Raw genomic sequence first — 23,310 nt, forward strand, 5'->3', positions numbered from 1 at the left:
AGCTTCTGCACCTGGTGATTGGCAGATAGCTAATGTGATGCCAATTTTTAAAAGAGGTGATACAGGCAATTACAGGCCGGTAAGCCTAACTTCAGTACCAGGCAAATTAGATGAAAGTATAGTAAAGAACAGAATTATACACATTGATGAACACAATTTGTTGGGAAAGAGTCAACATGGCTTTTGTAAATGGAAATCATGCCCACCAATCTATCAGAATTCTTTGAGGGGAAACAACAAAGATGTGGACAAGGGTGATCCGGTCGATATAGTGTACTTAGATTTTCAGAAAGCCTTTGACAAGGTCCTTACCAAAGGCTCGTAAGCAAAGTAAGCAGTCATGGGATAAGACAGAAGGTCCTGTTATGGATGAGTAACTGGTTAAAAGATAGGAAACAAAGGGTAGGAATAAATGGTCAGTTTACAGAATGGAGAGACATAAATAGTGGTGTCCCGCAGGGTTCTGTACTGTTCAACATATTCATAAATGATGTGGAACAAGGGGTAAACAATGAGGTGGCAAAATTTGCAGATGACACAAAATTACTCAAGATAGTTAAGTCCAAAGCAACCTGCAAAGAGTTACAAAGGGATTTCACAAAACTGGGCGACTGGGCAACAAAATGACAGATAAATGCAAAGTAATGCACATTGGAAAACATAATCCCAACTATACATACAAAACGATGGGGTCTGAATTAGCTGTTTCCACTAGAAAGATCTTGGAATCATTGTGGATAATTCTCTGAAAAGTTCCACTCAATGTGCAGCAGCAGTCAAAAAAGCTAACAGTGTTAGGAACCATTAGGAGAGGGATAGATAGGAAGGCAGAAAATATCATGCATTTATATAAATCCATGGTATACCCACATCTTGAATATTCATGCAGATCTGGTCGCCCTACCTCAAAAAAGATATATTAGAATTGGAAAAGGTACAGAGAAGGGCAACAAAAATGATCAGGGTATGGAACAGCTTCTGTATGAGGAAAGATTAAAAAGACTGGGACTTTTCAGCTTAGAAAATAGACGACTATGAGGGGATATGATAGCGGTCTATAAAATCTTGACTGGTGTGGAGAAGGTGAATAAGGAAATATTATTTACTCCTTCTCATAACACAAAAACTAGGGGTCACCCAATGAAATTAATAGGCAGGAGGTTTAAAAACAAACAAAAGGAAGAAGTTACTCACCTTGTGCAGTAACGATGGTTCTTCAAGATGTGTGTCCCTTTGGGTGCTCGACTCTAGGTGTCGGTGCGTCCCTGCGCTGGAGATCGGAGCTTTCTCGCAGCAGTACTCGGCCAGAGAAAGGGCGCTCACAGAGTCGTTTCGTGCAGCCGTTGGCACCTGCTGTAGTGTGCGTTCCCCCAACCATCCCCTCCGTTCCTTCTCTACTGCAGAGCTCAGCTGTGTGAACTCCGAAGTAGAGGGGACGAGGGTGGGTACTGGAGCACCCACAGTGACACACATCTTGAAGAACCATCGTTACTGCACAAGGTGAGTTACTACTACCTCTTCCTCATCGAGTGGTGTCCCTGTGGGTGTTCCACTGTAGGTGCTTGTACAGCAGTACCCCACCAGGGATGGTAGGGGTTTGGCGTTATGTATAAGTGTGTGATGAGAGCACTGTAAGGCCAATAATAGCATCTGAGACAAGGCCTTGGATGATAGCGTAATGCTTTGCAAAAGTGTGCTCTGATGTCCAGGTTGCAGCTCTACAAATATCTATTAAGGGGACATTGTTCAAGAACGCAATCAATGTCACCATGGCTCGTGTTGAGTGGGATCTGATGCCCACGGGAGGTTCTTTGTGATGCAGGTGGTAGCAAGTATGAATACAGGTAGAGACCCATTTGGAGAGTCTCTGAGTCGATATTGTAGAGCCCTTGGAGCGCTCTGCTGCAGAGACCAATAGTCTTGGTGACTTGCGAAATGGTTTAGTTCTGTCCAAATAGAAGGCTACAGCCCATCTGACATCCAGCAGGTGCAACGTTGGTTTTCGAGAGTTATGTGGCGTGGGATAGAAGGCAGGTAAGCGTATGGTTTGGTTAATATGAAAATTTGTAGCCACTTTGGGCAAGAATTTTGGGTGAGGACATAACGGTATTTTGTCTTTGGTAAATACAGTGTACAATGGTTCTGCCATCAATGCTCCTATTTCGCTGACATGTCTGGCAGACGTGATTGCCACTAGGAATGTGACCTTCATTGACATATGAAGGAGTGAGCAGGTTGCTAGAGGCCCGAAGGGTGGTCCTGTGAGACATTTGAGCACAAGATTGAGATCCCATGGTGGTGCAGGTTGGCGTACTTCTAGGTACATGTTCTGTATACCTGCTAGAAAGCGCAATGTAATCAGGTGAGTGAATATTGGAGCCCCTTCTATCTGTTCGTGGAGGGCCGTAATGGCAGCGAGGTGTACTTTAATAGAGCTTATGGCTAATCCCGTTTCCTTCCGTTCTAGTAGGTAGTCTAGCATCATAGATAGAGGCGCCGTGGTCGCGTCCAGCTGTTTTTGCTGTCACCAAAGGGAGAATCTTCTCCACTTGTGGCGGTAAGTATTTCTAGTGGTGAGAGAACGGCTATTTAGTAATACCTGTTTTACTTTCTCCGAACAGTTCAATTCCCCATGTTTGAACCAGAGAGGAGCCATGCTTTGAGATGGAGTTTTGCTGGATCTGGATGGAGCGTCAGGCCCTTGTTCTGGAAAAGGAGGTCCGTCCGGAAAGGGAGCGGTTGTGGGGCACAGACTGCTAGACATGAGAGGTACGGAAACCAAGTCTGTCTGGGCCATGTGGGGACAATAAGAACGATGTATGCTCTGTCGAGTCGTATCTTGCGGATGATCCGTGGGATCAATGGTATCGGCAGGAAGATGTACATGAGTGACACGTTCCAAGGGAAGAAGAAGGCATCCCCTAATGATCCCGGTGCCAGGCCTGCCCTGAAGCAAAATAGTGGACATTTGTGATTTGTTGCTGAGGCGAAAAGGTCAATTACTGGGTGACCCCATTTTTGGAATATTGTGTCGAGAACACGGTCGTTGATTTCCCACTCGTGTTCCTGTGAGAAGTGCCTCCTGAGGTTGTCGGCTGTAGTGTTTTGGCACCCTGGTAAGTATGATGATGTGATGTTTATATTGTTGCAGATGCAGAAGTTCCGTAAATTCATGGCTTCTACGCATAGCAAATGTGACCTGGCTCCTCCTTTGCGACTGATGTAAAACATGCACACCACATTGTCGGTGAGAATAGAGATTGAGGTTTCTCGTATGAGTGGGAGGAAGTGTCGGCATGCATTGTGTAGCATGAGGAGTTCCTGGAGATTGATACATAGTTGGGTTTCTGTCACAGACCACTTGCCTGGTACATTGTGGTGACCCAAGTGGGCACCCCAACCTATCAGGGAGGCATCTGTTGTAATAGTCACTGATGGGGGGGTCTTGTTGAAAGGGAATCCTAGAACATACATTCCCTGGCTGTGTCCACCATTGTAGAGAGAGGATAATTCTTGGTAGTAGTGTCATACATCTGTTGAGAGAGTGTTTTCTGGGTGCATAGACCGTGCTCAACCAGTGTGGCAGACAGCACATATGGAGTCTGGCATACTTTACTACGAAAGTCGTAGCTGCCATATGTCCCAAAATCTGAAGGCATGTCCTCACTGAAGTTTGTGGGCTGAAGGTCACTGTGGAAATAAGATTGGTCAATGTAGTAAATCTGTGGTTTGGCAATATTGCCATGGCTTGTATGGAGTCTAGGTTGGCTCTGATAAACTGCAATCGCTGGGTTGGTTCCAGTGTGGATTTCTTTTCGTTTACCTGTAGACCTAGTTGGTGAAACAGGTCTATTGTGGTCTTCAGCATGCCTGCAGTTTCTTGTTGGTTGGCACCCTTGAGAAGGCAATCGTCCAAATAGGGGAAGATTATGATTCCATTGTGTCGTAAATGTGCTGCTACTACCGCGAGTGTTTTTGAGAATATGCAGGGAGCAGTGGACAGTCCGAAGGGAAGGACCCTGTATTGGTAGTGATTGGGTCCTACTGTGAACCTTGGGAACCGTCTGTGGGCAGGATGTAGTGTAATATGGAACTATGCGTCTTGGAGGTCGAGGGCTGCAAACCAGTCCTCCGCATCTAGCACTGGGATTATTGTGGCCAGAGTGACCATTTTGAACCTGTGGTTGTGTACGAACCTGTTGAGTTTTCGGAGATCTAAGATTGGTCTCCATCCCCCTCCTTTCGTCTCGGTCAGGAAATATTTGGAATAAAAACCCCTCCCTTGGTATTGATGTGGTACTGGGTCTACAGCACCCAGCAGTAGCAGGTGGTCTACTTCCTGTTACAGAAGGTGCTTGTGAGAGGGGTCCCTGAAGAGGGACAGGGAAGGGGGGAGAGTAGGGGGAATGGCTGTGAAAGGAATGGTGTAGCCAGATTGTATGATCTCCAAAACCCATTGATCTGCAGCCAAGACATGGTAAAATGGGCGTAAGCGGTGACCAAAATTGTGGGATGGGGTATCTGTTGGCGCTAGAGGTGTGGGGCGGTCATGCATACCCTCGACCAAGACTTCAAAATTGTGGCTTAAATGTAGATGGACAGGGGACGAGGCCTGGTTCTGTGGAGCTCGTCGTCTGAGCCCGTTGTTTGGGTCTGTTCTGAGTGAAGTATTGGGGTTGTTGATGGTTAAACGAGGTGTCTGGTGACCCCTGGTATGGTGTAAAGCGAGGGCATTTGTCAGGCGGTGGATGTATGCCTAGTGTATGCAGCGTTGCTCGGGAGGCCTTCATAGTATGGAGGACGTTGTCTGTTTGCGACAAGAATAGTTTATGCCTATCGAAGGGGAGGTTCTCCACTTTTAGCTACAGTTCTTTTGGAATTCCAGAAGCCTGCAGCCATGATGTTCTTCTCATAACCACAGCTGTTGCAGTTATTCAGGCTGTTGTGTCCGCTACATTCATTGAGGCTTGCAGCACTGTGCGGGCTATTAACTGACCCTCATTAATAATGACAGTGAGTTGAGGACGTTTATGCTCGGGGAGGTCCTCCACGAGCGCTTGTATTTTACTATAGTTAGAGTAGTCGTAATGTGCTAGTAGAGCAGAATAGTTGGCAATACTAAGCAGAAGGGTGGCTGACGAGTAAACTTTCCGCCCAAAGAGGTCCAATCTCTTGTGTTCTTTATCTTGCAGTGAGGAGCGGAAATGAGGCTGTTTACCGTGCTTATTAGCAGCCTCTACTACCAGAGAGCAGGTTTGAGGGTGTGAAAACAAAAATTCCATGCCTTTGGCTGGAACAAAGTATTTCCTGTCAGCCCTTTTGTTGGTGGGTGGTGCCGATGCCGGTTTGCCATATTACCTCCGCAGGCTCTATTATAGCCTCATCCATGGGGAGGGCAATCTCGGTCGATGATGCCAGTTGTAAGATTTTTAACAACTTATGTTGTTTCTCCTGCACCTCACATAAAGGCAATTTCTTGGCTGTTTGCTACTCTTTTGAAGAGTTCTTGGACTCTGGTGTCGTAGGGGTAGATGGCGTCACCGCTTCGTCTGGTGCAGAAGATGAGTGTGGGGCAAGTGGTGAATCATCCAGGGCTACCTGAGATAGTATCTCTTCCTCTTCTATCTCTGTCTCAGGGGTGTCAGAGGTTTCTCTGTGTGGTAATGATGGATGTACTCTGGAACCTCTTGTGGCTGGGGAAGGGGAACCAAAATAGGGGTTCTGGTATGTGGGCCAAGGACCCCATTGTGACCATTGCATTGGGTAAGGTGGTAATGGGTAAGGCCAGTGCTGTGCATACCAGGGCTGTGAATGCTCTGAGGGATGAGGCTTCGGCTTCACAGCATTCCATATAGGTCTCATCTGTGATGGGGATGAACGTTGAGAGGAGAAACGGGTGTCCTGCACGTCTCCTTCCTCACCACTATGCATAGAAGGTGGTGCAGGAGATGAAGGATGGTACCACGCTATGTAGCTCGGGGAGTGTTCGGTGCCAAGCAGTGGTGACTGCAGTGCCGAAGAAACTGCTATGTCAGCAGGACACAGGGGTTGCACTGGTTCTGCCTTGGGGTTGCAGTTGACCGTTGGAGCGCTGACCGGTGCCGGGTTTGGCTTGTTAGCCGGCATCAAGTCTTGGGGTAGTGCTGGTGGCGGCAGCACTGATCGCGGTGCCGCTGCCTGTGCCGCACGCTGCACCGAGGTAGTCGGTGCCGTGGAAGAGACGTGACGTTTCAACTCCAGTGCCAAGCGTTGGGGCTCAGCAGGGGTCCGCTGAGGGACGGTGCCGGAGGAGCCCGGTGCCTCATAAGTGCTCACTCTGGATGAGAGGAGCATTGAGGGTCGCTGGGGAAACTCTCTTTTTCTGAGAGACCCTTGCTGGAGAGGTCGAGGCTCGCTTCCTGACAGTTTTGGAAGTCGGAGCCTTATCAGAGCTCAGGGATCTTGGTCTGTGAGACTCCCCGGAGGATGTCTCTTGCGGAGGTTGGAGAGATTTCTTCAGCAGAAGCATTTTCAAGCGGAGATCCCTGTCACGTCTTGCCCTTGATGTTAAGTTGGTGCAATGTGCACATTTCTGGGAGATATGAGTTTCTCCCAGACAGCGAATGCAGGATGTGTGGCAGTCAGAGACCGTCATCAGTTCACGGCAGGAGTCACACTTTTTAAATCCTGTTGAGGCCAGCATGACTGCAGTTAAGCCTTTCCCACCTCTCAAGAGATAAGGGTGGGAGTTAAATTGTAAAGGTAAACTGTAGAAACTGTTCCCAAACGGGGAGTCAAGGGGAGAAAAAGCCTTCTTCTCTTTTCCTTTTTTTTTCCCCCTGAAGAAAAACCTCTAAGAGGAACTAAGGAAACTATGTAACTATGTATAGACTAACTAAACTATGTAACTAAGTATAGACTAAAAAGAAGTTCCTATGTAACTTGTAACTTTTTTTTTCCAAAAAGCATCAAAGAGCACTGCCGCGGAGCTCCATCTGCAGCCGAGGATGGTTGAGAAGGAACCATGGGGACGGACGGTGGAGCGTGTGCTACAGCAGGTGCCAACGGCTGCTCGAGAGGACTCCTGTGCGCGCCCTTCCCTGGGCCGAGTACTGCTGCGAGAAATCTCTGATCTCCGGCACAGGGATGCACCGACACCTAGAGTGGAGCACCCACAGGGACACCACTTGATGTAGAAGTACTTCTTCACACAATGCACAGTCAACCTGTGGAACTCATGGCCAGGGGGTGTTGTGAATATCAAAACTATAATGGGATTCAAAAAATAACTAGATAAGTTCATGGACAATAGGTCTATCAATGGCTATTAGCAACGATGGTCAGGGATGCAACCCCATGCTCTGAGTGTCCCTAGACTGTTTGCCAGAACCTGGGAGTGGATAGCAGGCAATGGATCACTTGATGATCGCCCTCTAAAACATCTGGAATTGGCCACTGTTGGAAGACCGGATACTGGACTAGATGGACAATTGGTCTGACCCAGTATGGCTGTTCTTCTGGCTAACCCTGGAGGCCCAGAGGGAAAAGGCTCAGCAGTCGCTTGTAGCTGTGGTGTAGTCACTAATGGGACTGGTGATCTCACTCTGGAGTAGGTCGAAGAGAAGACCTCAAAAACTGAGGGTTGTCATAAGGAGGACACTGGGCAAAAGGATATGGCATTGGTGGTCAGTAGGCACCGGGTCAAGACCCCTTGTCCCGACTGCAGGAATGATGCCAATCTCAGTACTCAGGCATCAGAGATCATAGATCACCATATTGGGTGATGACAGAGGGGAGGATGACCCTAACCAGGATCTCGAGGGGGTCTCAGAGATTCTCCGGTGACAACAGGGAAGTCAGCCCCAATAGGGTGAACAAATGATCTGACCAATCTGAAGCACAACACGTGGCGTGATATCAGTGGTGAAAAAGGATAGGGAATCAGCACCAGCGGTACTGAGGAAGTCAGGCTCCCACACAGTACCAGAGAAGGCACCTGCACAGAGGCCAAGGGTGGTACCAAGTTTGACAACAAGATCTGCTGCCAGGGCAATGACAGTGCAGAGGGGCACATCCACATCAAGGGGGCCTTCAGTGCTGGGCACATCATCAGCCTCAATTCCACAGCCTGAGATGTGGACAGTGCGAACTGCAGTGCAAAGAAACTCGGCAGCTCTACAACACAGCCAGAAGGTGCCAAGAGAACAACGGAAGATGAAGCAGTAGACACAATGGTACCGGAAGACTCCCGAACTAGTGGAGAGTCAGACAGAGGCAAATCAGGTCTGAAGGCACCTGATATGCCAACAGCACTGTCGGCACTGGTGCTTGCATCATCAGTACCAGATTCAATGGATGCCCCATGACTAGACCTGGAGTCAACAGTATGAGCTCTTGCTGATCTCGGCGCACTACTAGGGAGTGATTGGATGGACCTGCTCCATCCCATGTGCTGAAAGGAGTATAGTGCCGGTCAGCACTCCTCTTGAAAGGTGATGAAGAGTTTCCCCAAGCCATGGCACTAGGGTTGCTAACTTTCCAGGACTGGCCTGGAGTCTCCAGGAATTAAAGATTATGTCATGTGATGAAATCTCCAGGAATACATTCAACCAAAATTGGCAACCCTACAGGGCATGGTCCCCTTTAGTCTTATGGGACCTCTTTCTTGCCTCACAGGCTGCTCCAGAAGGTGCTGCAGCTGTAAGTCTCTCATCACCCAAGTTCTCTTGTTGAATGACTTACAGATGGAGCACTATTCCTTTATGTGTCCCTCACAGAGACACAACAAGCACCTCATGTGAGGATCGCTATTGGGGATAGCCCCTCCACGCAACAGACAATGCTTGAACCCTGATGAGGGCATCAGACAGGGCAGACAACTACTCAAACTAACACCAAACTAAACCTAAAGTACCACTAACTATTATATAGAATAAAACAAGAAAAACCTCAGAAAACCAAGACTGAAAATGCGAGGTGAACACACCTCACTGAGCTCTGACTCTAGCTGCAGGAGGTGAGAAAGAACTTGAGGGGGATTGGGGCAATGCCACCCTTACAAAGCCAGAGGGGGGCTAGGACAGCAGGGTATGAGTGCCACTCAGTGGGTACTTCTGGACAAAGTTCTACGGCTTTGGTACACTGGACACATGCCTACATGAAATACATGGCTGCATCTACTCAAAGAAGAACAGTTCTTAACTCATTAGCTGGGCAAACATGGATTTGTTTAAATCACAGCCTAAGAGCGGAGGGTAATTCTTGTCTTGTTCTAAGAGAAACCATGGAGACAGTATCACTGAGATACAACTTGGGCGTCCCACAAATGTTCTATTTGTGTCATTGTGACACTCTGTACCTCGGAACCCCCATATTCACCACTGTGATATGACTATGATAGGTTTTGTACAAAGTATGTCTTGTGAGATATAGTTTAAAAAGTCTTGATTTGCTGAGCATTAATATCCTATTGGATTATGCGCACTAGCATTTTATGTACAGTTATGAAGTATTGCTATATATGTTAATGAAATATGTTGTGTGGTTGAGGCAACTATCACTGGCCAGACAGGCACTGATGGCCCATCAAGAAGAATCTGCTATCCCAGAGACTCCGTGGAGAGGGCATGTATGCAGTGAGGGTTGCCTAACTCTCACGTCACAACAAGGATCTTTCTAGTTGCTGGAAGGAAGTATAAAAGAGGGACAGTGACATCATCACTTGGGCTCTCTCGTCCCCCATCTCCACACCTGGAAGATAAAGACTCTGAATTGGGGAGATGGGTCCTAGACTGAAAAGGAATACAGCCTGTGTATTAAGGACTATGAGATGCCTGTCACATCTATTAGCGTGAGCAAAGCTGTTTGATTCAAATCTTGCTTAGTCTGCTAAAGTTAGAATTTAGACTGAAATTTTATTTTAATTTCTTGTGTAATCAATTTTTCTCTCTATGCCTGCTACTTAAAATCTAGCTTTCTGTAGTTAATAAATCTGTTTTATATTTTACCTAAAACAGTGTGGGGTTGGTTGAAGTGCTTGGGGAATCTCAGCTCAGATTAACAAGGGCTGTTGCACATCCACAACCCTTTGTTGGAGTGGCGAACTAATTAATGAGTTTATATTGTCTAAGGGAGTCTTGAGCAGTATGAGATGGTATACGTCTGGGGGGGCAAGCAGGGCCGGCTCCAGGCACCAGCTTAACAAGCAGGTGCTTGGGGCGGCCAAAGGAGAGGGGCGGCACCTGTGGCAATTCGGGGGCGGCAGGTCCCTCACTCCCTCTAGGAGCGAAGGACCTGCCGCTAAACTGCCGCCGCCAATCGCGGCTTTTTTTTTTTTTTTGCTTGGGGCGGCAGACATGCTGGAGCTGGCCCTGGGGGCAAGACTGGGGTGATTAGCTGGTGCTTCTCTCGTTATGATTCATGAGTGGCTGAGAGAGCATTCCTACAATTTAGCTGGGTGTGAATCTCCACATGCTGATGGCTGAGTGATCACAGCCCCTGGAAAGGTTTGCTGTTTGTCACTGGCATTGCACTGAAAGAGACAGGCCAGGCTGGAGAGTTTAAGGGATACAGCAGTCCCACATTTCTGGTTGTACCCCGGGGATCCCATCACAAGTACTGAATGGATTTTGCAGGCACACATCTGGCAGAAAAATCTGACACCAATTTATCATTATTTACTACTATTTTAGTTTTGTTTAAATCAAAAAGGTATTTAAAACAAATATACAGTCAAAATGGATTGTATATCAAATTATGCCCCATTAGGGTAGCTGTACTGTACTTACTGAGGCAGCAATGAATCTCTAATGAGACACAGAAGCTTGTTGTTTGAGTCAAGGCTCTCCTCTTTCTCCTCAGCCATGACCTCGTGGCTCACAAGCAGTGATGTGGTTTCTGAAAGCAACCGCAAGCTGAAGAGTCTCCATTCCACTTGAAAATAAATGTGCCAAGAACGTGACCACACTGAAGTCTAATTAAAACAAAATGTGGAATTCATGGAAATTTTAGTTGATGTGGCTATGTACTTACCATTCTGACTACGGACCAAAGAAACTAAGGGTGGGAGGATATAGTCCACAACCTAAAACAGAGCATTAAAAAGATCTGGTTTAGATCATTCAGAAAGAAAAAATAGAACTCAGATATATATACATAATCTGTTTATTCCATTGCTAGACTCTTTAATCAAAGGGATGAACAATCATGGAAATCCATCCATAATCACACTTATTAGGCCACCAAGTTCACTTTGCTCTAGTAAATCACTATAAAGTCATAGATGATAACATCTGTATATCAAAAACAGCAGTATCAATGTTGGCACAATTTACTGAGAATTCTTTTTAGTTTAAAAAGCAGAATTTGGTGCTGATGTTGGTAATTTTATTTTAGCTTCTTTAATATCTAAGTGTATTAATCCCCATGCTCCAGTCCATAAACTAATCAGATGGGATTAGGAAGAAATTTCCTCCAATGATAGTTAAGGTACATTGTGGAAGTTTCACACGCTCCACACTGATGCATTCATCATCAATTTCAGAGAGAGGATATTTCAACTAGATAAACCATTGGTTCTTTCCAGTACAGTCATCCATAGGTTCCCGTTAAGATTCAGATTTAGAGACTGAAGTCTTGAATTTTGAAAAAAATATACTCCAATAAAATGTTTCTATATTCCCAAGAGTCACTGAGCAATATATTCCAGTCTGATATATCAAGTCCCCTCTTTAGTGGAATGACAGCTTATTTTCAACCTCAATTTTATGCAAATTCAGCCTTCTAACAAGCACACACACACAAAAAAAGTTATTGGGAATGGAAAACAACAGGAGCAGAGATGAAAATCATCAGAAGCAATACAATACAGTAAACTGATTTTGAGCATCCAGGGCAGGTCACAGATCCTAAAACTGAGAAGTTAATATTACTAGTTAATCATCATTTCAGTAAACTACACAAATCAAATAATGAAGAACTTTCAGGATAACACCACCACAAAAAATATCTAGTGGAAACAAACGATTTGACCATGCTACCACAAGATGGGCTTCTCGATTGCTCTGAACAGAATGTATGATATGATGTTTTAAAATATATATATATTTGTGGCTAGCTTCTTAGTTAGTATAAATCAGTTTAGTTCCACTGAATTTATTTGAATGTTACAAAAATGACACATTACAATGGTTAACAATTTTTTGTTTGGAGAAGAATCATTTAATTTCATAGAGTACTCAATCAAGTCTTCTTAATGTATAAGGTGCATTTTTCAATACTTCATCATTATGAAATCTTTCATAGCCCTTATCATACATATATAATAGACAAGTTTCAGAGTAACAGCCGTGTTAGTCTGTATCCGCAAAAAGAAGAACAGGAGTACTTGTGGCACCTTAGAGACTAACAAATTTATTAGAGCATAAGCTTTCGTGGACTACAGCCCACTTCTTCGGATGCATAGAATAAGTAATAAATGACTTAGCACTCCATTAGCTCTTTTCAATGGAGGACTTTAAATTGCTTTACAAATGCTAACTAAGCAAGTCTCAAAACAGACCTGTGAGATGGGTAAGAATGTATGGGATTACTTCTTCTGCCACTTAACACAGCTGCTTTTAGGTGAAAGAATATATCTCATTTGGTCAATTCAGATCCTAGTTTAGGAATGCTCCTGGATTCCTTGCTGATGCTACTTCTCACGTAGAAAGCATTACTCACAGATGCCGCTATCATCTCTGGCTGGCTAGGAAACACCATCATATTATGGCAGACAATGACCTGGTCTCAGTTGTATACATGTTTTCACCACCTCCTGTCTGGACTACACCCATGCAATACACATCAGCCATTAGGAAACTCCATCTACTATAGAATGTTATGTGTCTCCTCAGCAACACAGGCTACTGTGAGTGTACCAAACCTGTCTCCTCTACTCTGTAGCCTGGCTTCCCATAGAATATTCAATCAAATTCAATGTCTTGGTCCTTATCTTCATGGTGCTCTATTGCCTGGGCACAGCGTATCAAAAAAAAAAAAGCCTAAGGATCTAGGATGAAGCTCACGGTTGACAACTTTCCCCCTCAGTCACAACAGAACTTTCAACTATAAGTGTAAAGTTCATCTGTGCCAAAGACAGAGCTTTCTTGGGGGCCAGTTCAAGAGCGTGGAATGAACTCCGCCAGGAATTACGCACTATCACAAACCTCACCACCTTCCCACCATCACCAACAAAAAATACCGACCAAAAGAAAACACTACACTGCATGCACAAATCCCCGATAGGGCGAGAATGAGAGGAAGAACAAATCATATATGACAGATAATGAACACACCTTGTAATATGCTACTGGTGCCCAGATACTACAATAATGAAGACATTATAAGAACTTATATGCAATAGACAAGACTGGATTCCTACACCTCAGGCAGGAGAAAAGGTTAGTCAGTCTTCCATCATATAGTAGAGAGGGGAAAGCCCACGGTTAATATTGTGGAACATGAAGGGGACAGACAGCTTTGCTTCCTAAGCGCTCATCTACTCTTTTCCACATATGTATGAGGAAAGGGAGTCTATGCACATGTAGTGGGGAAGGGTGCAGAAATAGAGGTGTGCTGCCACAATGGCATGCTCCTTTCCCCCCTATGCGGGGGCTTCTTGGTGTTCCAGTTCCAAAGCTTTGCAGGGAACAAAACTGATGCATTATCCCCTCTTCCTCCTTTACAAAACTTGCAGACAGAACATGTAGTAAGATATACTGCTTCCTTCCTATGCTGTGCAAGCCTCTGAAAGAGTCAAGGGATGGACAGGTACTTGGGCAGCTGAGGTCAGGACTGCTCCTGACAGAGTGACCCCTGCAGAAGCCAGAGGGTCAGTGGTAGCTTGATAGCAGGGTCTCTGGTGGCTCATTGTGAGGTTTAGGGAGAGGCAGGATCCCTGGCCTATTCTGTGGACATATAGGGAAACAACTCCCTGATATGCAAGAATCAAATAGAAATTAAGCAATTTCAGGGAGTATCTATTCCCGTGTAGATTAGTCCCATATAAGAAGTACTAGGCCAATAGGTAGGTAAGAAGATTTTTCTTTTTGTTTAAAAGGAATGTTCTTTTTTGATATACTCTGTATACAAAGCTACAGAATTACACCTAAAAAATGCAGTGTTCAAAAAATATTAGTTGACTTAGCTCTGTTGTTTAGCAACATTATGGGTACGTCTACACTTCAAACCAGGATTCCCAGCTTGAAGAGACATACTCATGCTAGCTTTCACTGAGCTACTATACTAAAAATAGAATGTAGCTGCAGCACTGCGAGCGGGCTAGCTGTCCTTAGTACGTGCCCGGGGGTTGGACAGGTACATAACTCAGGGCAGCTAACTCCTCCTGCAGTTTGTGCTGCTCTGGCTGCATTCTATTTTTAGCATGCTAGCTCAATGTCTCCTCAATTTGGCAATCCCACCCTCAGTTCGAAGTGGAGACATACCCTATTGTTAACAACATTCAAACTGCCTAAGCATCACAAACTGTCTTAAAATAAAAAGCTCTATTTACAGAGACAGAATAATGACAAACTGATCACTCCACATAGAAATTGTTCTGTACTGGCCTTCATTTGATGAATTCCAAGTAATTCCCCATTTATTCTAACCCTACTAACAATACATGTTCCTTCACTTTTAGAAATAAATCTCTTCAATGAACAACTTGAATTTGATCATACTGTATTGTCACATGTCCACAGCAACTGAATATGGTGCTTGAAAGTCAACCTACTATTGCCGGTCAGTCCAAAGCGTTCATAACATCATTATTTTTAAACTTTATTAACTTATTTTAAAATGAAGATAAACATTGTGTTTTCTTCATTTTCTATTAGAAACTAAAACAATTTTAATGTTGCTATTATGGAGCAAATGTTATGCACCACTCAAGAAGGCTTTAGCTTATTTTTTTATTCATGACACACTGATGGTAGGCAACTTTGTCTAAAGGAACTATCCTAACCTCTGGGACCTATCGAAGATACACATTTCTGGCAAGTAAAAGGATATCCTATTAACCACTTTTATATTTAAAGTATTGATCTGGAACTGTGAACATGTCTTGCTTCAACTTTTCAAAAAAGCATTAAGTTCCTTTGGGTGCTGGCATTTATATTCATAGATTCCAGTCATGTCCAACCTGCAGCAATTAAAAGGTATCCCTTGAGTAACAGTATTTCTAAAAATATTTTGTATGCATCATGTAAGATGAGGTAGCACTTTCCTCTACAGTAATGGTAAGCTGTACTTTCCAAAATAATTAGCACACTAGACCCCGCAAGTGGTAAACTAATTACAGAGGGTCCTGTAGCACCTTTAAGACTAACAGAAGTATTGGGAGCATAAGCTTTCGTGGGTAAGAACCTCACTTCTTCAGATGCAAGCTAATTACAGTTCACACTATTAGCAGCAGACATGGTTATGACAATCAGTTATGATGGACTAAAACAGATCTCTTCAACCTAGCATACTAAATTCAGGGCACTTTCCTCACTATATATGGGGTCTCAATGGCCATTTGTTGGACACTAGTATTGGTCTGGAGAAAGAGAAAACTTATTGATGGAAATGAAGCAGGCAAGTGACAGATTATTTTCTCAAAACTAATTGTTCATAAGCAATGGAAGTAGTTATTTTCAGTTAATAAATATTTTTTTAAAAAGACATCCATTTGAAAACTGGAAAAGGATTCTGTCTATATACAAAAGTGCCATACTTCATAAATTTTAACAAGCATTTGGGTGGACATGAAAATTAGTTCTGGTTATTGACAGTGATTGTTTGGATAAAGTAAACACTACCACAAAACTTTGCAAAATATCTGAATAAAAATTGAATATCTTTTAAAGTGAAAAAAGTTTGGTTAAATTAAAAATAAAATAAAAACCCACATGACTTTGCCCTTTCTTAGGCTGGGACTAAAATGGATTCTTGCAGCATTTTTGATCTACGCAGAGCTAGGAAACAAATGAAGAGTTTGTCTACATGTCAAGTTACTTGCACAGCAAACCAGGGCGTGAATCTACAGCAAACCAGCTTGCAATTTGGTGGACATTGCTACAGCACAGTGAAAATACAGCTTAGTGATAATTTGGAAGTAAAGTGGGATAGTCACTCCTCACTTTTTGTCACAATATGTTGCGAGTATGTATATTAAAAAGGCACCTGCCTTCTTGCTGCAATTTATTTCAGAAAAAAACAGGCCTTATAATTAATATAATGCACTGAAAGAAGGTACTGAAATTTCAGTTAATATTTTTGAAAGAAACATGCATCACTTTTATGGAGGTCACACTAAAGACACACTAAAAACCACAGAACCATTATCTTAAGAAACAGCAGTTGTTCTTGGAATGGTGTCTAACAATGAATTTACATGCTGTTAAGCGTCTGAGATAACATTCACTTGAATTCACTCCAGATCGCTACTTAACTTCTGCTTCAAGAACTGCTTCTGCAATTCTGCTTGCAGTGAATTGAGTTGACTTAAAAATAAATTTTATATCCCTGTTCCACTTCCCTTAACCTCTATCTACTTATCTATCTGATTCTGAGCTCCTAGTAGGGAGGACCAGACTTTCTTGACTGTTTGGCAAACACCCAGTATATTGCTTACTGTACACTATTCAAAAACCAACAATAACAACAGGCATTTTAATTCCAGCTCATCTTTCTTGTATGTGTTAGTTTTAGTATTTTTAGTCCTTACAACTTCACAACTTAACAGTCAGCTGAAAAACACACACACCAAAAGGGGATTGGAGAACTGAGACAGAGTTTTTCTTCTCTAGGCCACGTGTTCATATCAGTCCAGCTCAGTTTGTTAATGACCAAAGGCTGTTTCAATTTGATGGCTGTTGAGTTCAGTCCAATTTCCAGTAAACAAGTGTCCATATAATAATAAAAATCAATACCATAACCAGCATTAATTGGTACTCTTGGTAGCAGTCTCTTCAGAAAGAACAAGGACTGAATGGGCTCGAAGGCAGAAATACCCTTTTACTCTTAGAGGTGAATCTCTTCAGGTCATGGTTAAGGCATACTGGCAGAATGAAGTAGGGAAACTTCCACAGATGTTCAGTGCTGTTCTTGTTCTGTGGCTAAAGTGGTCAATCCATTTTTTTTCTAATACAAAATCATTTTAGAAACAGATTTCCAGAGCTAATTCTGGACAAAATATCTGACTCTTTTTGCACCTTTTCAACTGATTGGACATAATAAATTGAACCTGAACATTTCTGTTCACCTTTTAAATTTAGATCTTTCTATAAATGAACAAATCTTTTTCAATCAAAAAATAATTAAAACTTTTTTCTATTTTCTGATCATACATATTTTAAGTCTTGACCCTAATAACTACTGACTACTTGAAACATTCCGTTTGTTAGTGGGAATTCAGACAGTATGTATGCAATTGTTTCATGTGCTACCAGGACTTACTGTTGAGCGGTGGAGCGTCAACAAGACTGGATGCTGTGTTACCACATCGAATGCTGATAAAGTGGTCTTAATTAGTTCTTCTGATGCAGTTTGACCTGTTCATAAAAGAAGCATTGTTTTTCCTTATAACATGCTACAGTAAGAATCATAGATGCCAGAACTAGGGGTACTGGGGGTGCTGCCACACCCCGTGGCTTGAAGTGGTTTCCATCATATACAGGGTTTACATTTGGTTCAATGGCTCTCAGCACCCCCACTATACACATTGTTCCAGCACAACTGGTAAGAATACATTCATATAAAGATATGGGAATGCCATAGATGAACTTACCTATTGCTCCATCTAAGTTAGTTTCTCCCAAATCTATTGATTTGATAAAATTCTGTAGAAAAAAAAAATACACATTCAAAATGAGTTTAAAAACAAAGAGTAACAAATGTTTTTCACACACACACCCCTCAGAGCATCCTCATTAAAACTATGCTATCCTCAACCATATTTAATATTTTTCATATATGAAAGTTGAATGCATTTGTATTCTAGTTTTCATGACATAATTTTGCAGTTTTGTAAAGGTGTTGCATACTCAAAAGTACTGTACAACAAGGCCCATTAACTCGACTAATGTCAAGAAGTTTCCTGATAAATATGAAGCAATTAAATAGTGTACTTTATTAGTAACAGAGCTTGCATTTTCTAAAAAGAGACTTTGAACTTTCTTGGATACTGCTATATTAAAATAGCTCATGAAAAAGACCAAAGACCCTCTGGAAAATGTAATTTTCTGTAATTTGTGCCATCTTTTTGATCTCCACACACAGTGCATATTGTATGGATGCACTTACATGCAGGAGTACATAGAGAAAGGCATACTTTATAACCTAAATAAATCATCATTCTGAGGCACAGTGAATAAAATATTAATGATTTGGGATAAGTAAATATGATACTATTATTCCCACTGTTCTTGGGCTATTTAATTCATTTCCTCTCTTCTGACTTCACTTTTATACATGTATATACACCTTTCATAGGGGATGCAAAAGACATGCTATTGATGCTTACTTGCCACAGAAGGAATAATTCTTAGCAGAATTTAATACACTATTACTTATATTTATGATAGACAAGGTACTGCTTTGGCATCATCTTTCTGACCTTCAAGTTATACACCTCATTTCTATACAGTATTACGGTAAAAGCTATACAATAATTTTCATAGAACTTTCAATTTATGTCCTGAGGATGTCAATGATAAATTGTATTACTATAACATTGTTAGAAGTGCATCCAGAACACACTACCTTTTCCCTAATACCTAAGAAATGCATACAGGAGTTTTCTATCCACAATAACAGCATTATATCTTTGTTTTTAAACTATTACAGAGCAGGTCATAGAAGAATGTTTACTTACCTTAAAGTAACTGTGATCCCTTGAGATACTGTCAAGTGGATCCCACAGTAAATGCACATGTGATTCATACACGTGAGATGGATTTTTTTTTTTAAATAAGCAGTGTCCATCAGAAGGAATGACAGTCTGAATGGTTTACTCCTGTCAATGTAGAGTCCTGGCTACATCTAGGGTGCGTAATTTCTTTTCTCCCAGTGCCAAATGAGGTTTCAGGAAGAAGAAATGCAAGTTGATGGATTAGTTCAGATGAAATTCTAAAACCACTTTGGAGGTGAATTTCAGGTAAGGTCTTAGCACCACCTTGTCCCTATGGAATATCATTTGGGGAGGGTAAGCCATAAACACCTGAAGCTCACTCACTCTTCTAGCTGGAGTGAAAGACTAGGAGGTTCTCCTTTCTAGTGAGGTGATGTAGGGAGCATTCTGAAAAAGGTTAAAAGGGAAACTCCATGAGTCTAAGGAGGACTATATTGAGGTCACAGGCAGGAATTGGTTCTCTGACTAGTGGGCATGTAGTAGCCCTTTAAGAAATTTCAGTAGCATAGGATGAGAATATTAGGGATGGGCAGAAAACGGGTTTCCCATCCTGAGAGAATTTCAAATTTTTTCCCATCCCACTTCAACCCAAAAATTTTGATTTGGATCAATCAAATGTTCATTTCGATTTCAACCTTCCCACCCCCTTTTTTTAAGTCCAAATTTCTAAAATTTCAAAACAAAACAAAAAAGTTGTTTTGACTGGAAAAACTGAAGCTTTTCATTTAAAATATGCTGAAATATCCCATTTCAACAATTTCAAAACTTTTTTCCCCGAAATTTGAGTCAGGATATTTGTCAAAACTTGCCTCAGTTCACAGTTTAGGTTTCAACAAATTGACATTTTGGGGGTGAAAAGTATTCATAAAAAAATTCCTGACCAACTAGAGAGAAGAAAGATGGGTGACAAGCTAAAATTGCTGAGAGGCCGACTTTACTAGATTTGAGCAGAAGACCTGCTTGCATAGGGTGTCAAGGATCTTCTGTAATGAGATCTGGAGTTTTTGGGCTGCCCGTTTCAAGAACTTCTTCCATTTTGAAGAATACGTTATCTAGAAGATGTCATTTTGTTTTGAAACAGGATTTCCTGGACCTGTAGGGAGCAGCCATTATCTGTGTTACTGAGCCATCCAACAGCCACACAATGAGTGCAGTGACAATGGTTCTGGGTGGAGTAACTGGCCATGGTTCGGTGAGACAAGTTCCAGGCAGCGTGGGAGTTGGCCTGGAGGCTGGACATCTGCAGTAGATCTGTCAGCCACAGCTGCCTTGGCCAATAAGGAGCCAACAGAATGATTGTGGGACTCACCCTGGGAATCAGGGGAAATTATGCAAAGGCATACAAACAAGCCTCTATTCCACTGAAGGAGGAAGGTATCTGGTAATGAATCTGGACTCAGGCCTTTTCTAGAACAAAAGTTATGACATTCTGCATTACCATTGGGGCAGAAAAATCTTTTGTGGGGAATCTCCACTAATGAAATATCTGTTCTGTAATGCATCTGTGCAAGGGCCATTCATGTCTGGTCACAGACTGCTTGCCTGCTAACTTGTTGCTGAATCCTGGTGTTGTCCTGTTCTGACAACACCAATTTCAGAAGTTGATGACTTACAGGCAGAAGGGCAAAGAGCAGGTGCCCTCTTGCTTGTTATGTAGTGCATGGCTGTTGTGTTGTCTGTGAAAAATCTACAATGAAGGAATTATGGAGGACATGAGGTGGCATAGGGCACATGTGCAGCCTTAACAGACACTGCTATTAAAAAAAAAAAAAAAAAACCTCAGTCTTGAATGCACAGAGCACATTTGTACCTAGAGTGGGATCCACACTGACACATACTTAAAGAACAATTATTTTGGATGAACATCAAGGTCTAATAAGTTAGTTTTCTATGAAAAAAGGCAATTTATCATTATGTCTGCCTGTTCATTTGAAGAAAGCTACTACCTTTCATCTAATTTCTTTAGAGAGAGCGTTTTGTTTATCTGTGACAAATTAAAATCTGACTATTTTGGGAAATCCATAATCTGTGCTGATTTTGCACTGACTGAATTGTGCCAATTGGTCTGCTCTGAATGGCTCTCCAGGATATCATTAACCATCCTCGTGTTATGTTTAATTGAAGAGGGACAGGAGACAAATCAAGTCCAGTGCCAAAATTCCTACTTTAAAGTCAAAATAGCTCGATGCTTGCCATCCATAATCTCTGCCATTAGGTGGTCAGGTGCAGAAGCTCTAGGCTTATCCTATCTGATGGGAGAGGGGTGTGAAGAGCAAGTTACTCACCCTGTGCAGTAACTGTGGTTCTTCAAGAGGTGTCCCCCCAATGAGTGCTCCACTCTAGGTATGCCTGCACCCCCAGCACCTCAGGTCAGAGATTTTAGGTAGCAGCGTCCATTCAGCCCGCCCATGCGCTCTCTCCATCTCGTGCCCTGCATCAGAGCTATATAGTGCTCAATGGGTGAACTGCTCTCAGTTCCTTCTCTAACTCAGAGCTCACTGGAAAGAACTCCAAAGCAGAGGGGAGGAGGGTAGGTAGTGGAGAACCCATAGCAACACACATCTCGAAGAACCACACAGTTATTGCACTGGGTAAGTAACCTTCCCTTCTTCAAGTAGTGTCTCTATGGGTGTTCCATTCTAGGTCTCTCCAGCAGTACTCCTGTGGGAAGTATGGGGCTTCAGTGTAGAATCTAGAATTGCAGATAAGACATTGGAACCAAATATGGCATTGGACGCTGAGTCATGAGCGACTGCATAATGTTCAGCAAATGTATGAGCAGATGTCCGAGTCACAGCTCTGCGTGTTTCTACAACAGGAACATTTTTGACAAAGGCTATGGAAGTAGAGAGGGATCTCGTGGAGTGATTTCATATTTTAGAAGGATGTTGAAGATTGTGAGACCGATAGCAGTAGGTAATGCAGCTTGATATCCAGCTAGAGTCTCTTTGTTTGGAGACTGAGGATCCCTTAGATCTGTCCACAATGGAGAGAAATAGTCTGGAAGATTTCCTGAAGGTCATAGTCCTATCTAAATAAAAGGCTAGTGTTCTCCTTACACTGACTGTGTGCAATGTTGAATCTCTTTTTTTCTTGGTGCAGTTTCAGAAAAAACTGGGAGGTAGATAAGTTGGTTTATGTGGAAGTATTTATGTCCACTATTTTCAGCAGGAACTTGGGATGTGGTCGTAATGTCACCTTGCCTTTAAAAAAAAAAAAGACTGTAAAGAGGGGGTATGCCATTAGAGCCCCCTCTCTCTCCTATTCTTCAGACAGTTTTCATAGAGAGGTGTTGAAGGGAGCAGCGGCCATGGGTTCAAAGGGAGGTCTTGTTAGACACTGAAAGACAAAATTGAGGTCCCATGTCAGTATGGGGCATCCGATTTGTGAAGAGAGATTACCTAGACCTTTGAGAAACCCTCTGGTTGTGGGATGAGCGAAAACAGAATAACCCTCTATCTGATGAGGGAAGGCTGTGACTGTGACAAAGTGCACCTTGACAGAGCTTAGAGATAATCCTGACCTTTTTAGTTCTAGGTTGAAATGCATACAGAAGACCTGTGTCCCAATGTGAAGTATTGCAAGGCTTATTACAAAGGTGCCCACCACCATGTGTCCCAGTAGCTGGAGACAGTCCGAGGGCTGACCCAGACTGTTAAGAAAAAATTGATCAGAGTGCTGAATCTGTGCAAGGAGAGGAATGTTTTGGCTTCTACTGCATTGAAGGAGGCTTCTATGAACTCCAGATGTTGTACTGGAGTTAATACGGACTTTTGAATATTTAATTGTAGTCCCAGTCAGAGAAATAGGTCCATGACTTTTTGTGTGACCATCAAACCCTTGTTGAAGGAGCATGCCTTGAGAAGGTAATCGTCTAAGTATGGAAAGATCAGAATTCCTTGTTTGCGAAGATGTACTGCTACCACAGAAAGGACCTTTGAGAACATTCTGGGCGCAGAAGATAGGCCAAATGGGAGCATATTGTATTAAAAGCGATCAAACCCGGAGTAAATCAGAGAAACTTTCTGTGGGATGGCTGGATCACAATATGGAATTAAGCAACCTTCAGGTCAAGAGCTGAGAACCAGTCCCCTTGGTCCAGAGATGGAATTATTGCTGTGAGAATTACCATTTTGAATCGCTGAACCTTCACAAATCTGTTGAGTGATCTTAGATCTAGAATAGATCTCCAACTGTGTTTTTTTTTCAGTACCAGGAAGTACTTGGAGTAGAATTTCCTCCCTCTGTATTGTGCGGAAACTGGTTCTACAGCATCCAGGTTCAAGAGTGAGTCGATTTTTGGTTGTAAAAGATGCTCATGAGAAGGGTGCCTGAAAAGGGAAGGTGGGGGGGGGGGGGGGAAGAGAGGTAGGTAGGTAAAATGGATAAAATATCCT

At 42.9% G+C, this 23,310-nt stretch overlaps 1 protein-coding gene across 3 annotated transcripts in view; it reads right to left on the bottom strand.

The window, feature by feature from the left end:
- The window catches only part of ULK4 (unc-51 like kinase 4), a 408,217-nt gene that overhangs the window by 244,503 nt on the left and 140,404 nt on the right, over positions 1 to 23,310 (bottom strand). For all 3 annotated transcript variants that reach the window (XM_024107953.3, XM_005278594.4, XM_065587118.1), the window contains 4 exons: positions 17,792 to 17,843; positions 17,461 to 17,555; positions 11,011 to 11,062; positions 10,767 to 10,911 (listed from right to left, as the gene is read on the bottom strand). In XM_024107953.3, coding sequence (XP_023963721.2) covers positions 10,767 to 10,911; positions 11,011 to 11,062; positions 17,461 to 17,555; positions 17,792 to 17,843 — 344 coding nt within the window. The remainder of the gene's footprint in view (positions 1 to 10,766; positions 10,912 to 11,010; positions 11,063 to 17,460; positions 17,556 to 17,791; positions 17,844 to 23,310) is intronic.

This window comes from Chrysemys picta, chromosome 2, assembly GCF_011386835.1.
Source record: "Chrysemys picta bellii isolate R12L10 chromosome 2, ASM1138683v2, whole genome shotgun sequence".
Lineage (NCBI taxonomy): Eukaryota > Metazoa > Chordata > Testudines > Emydidae > Chrysemys > Chrysemys picta.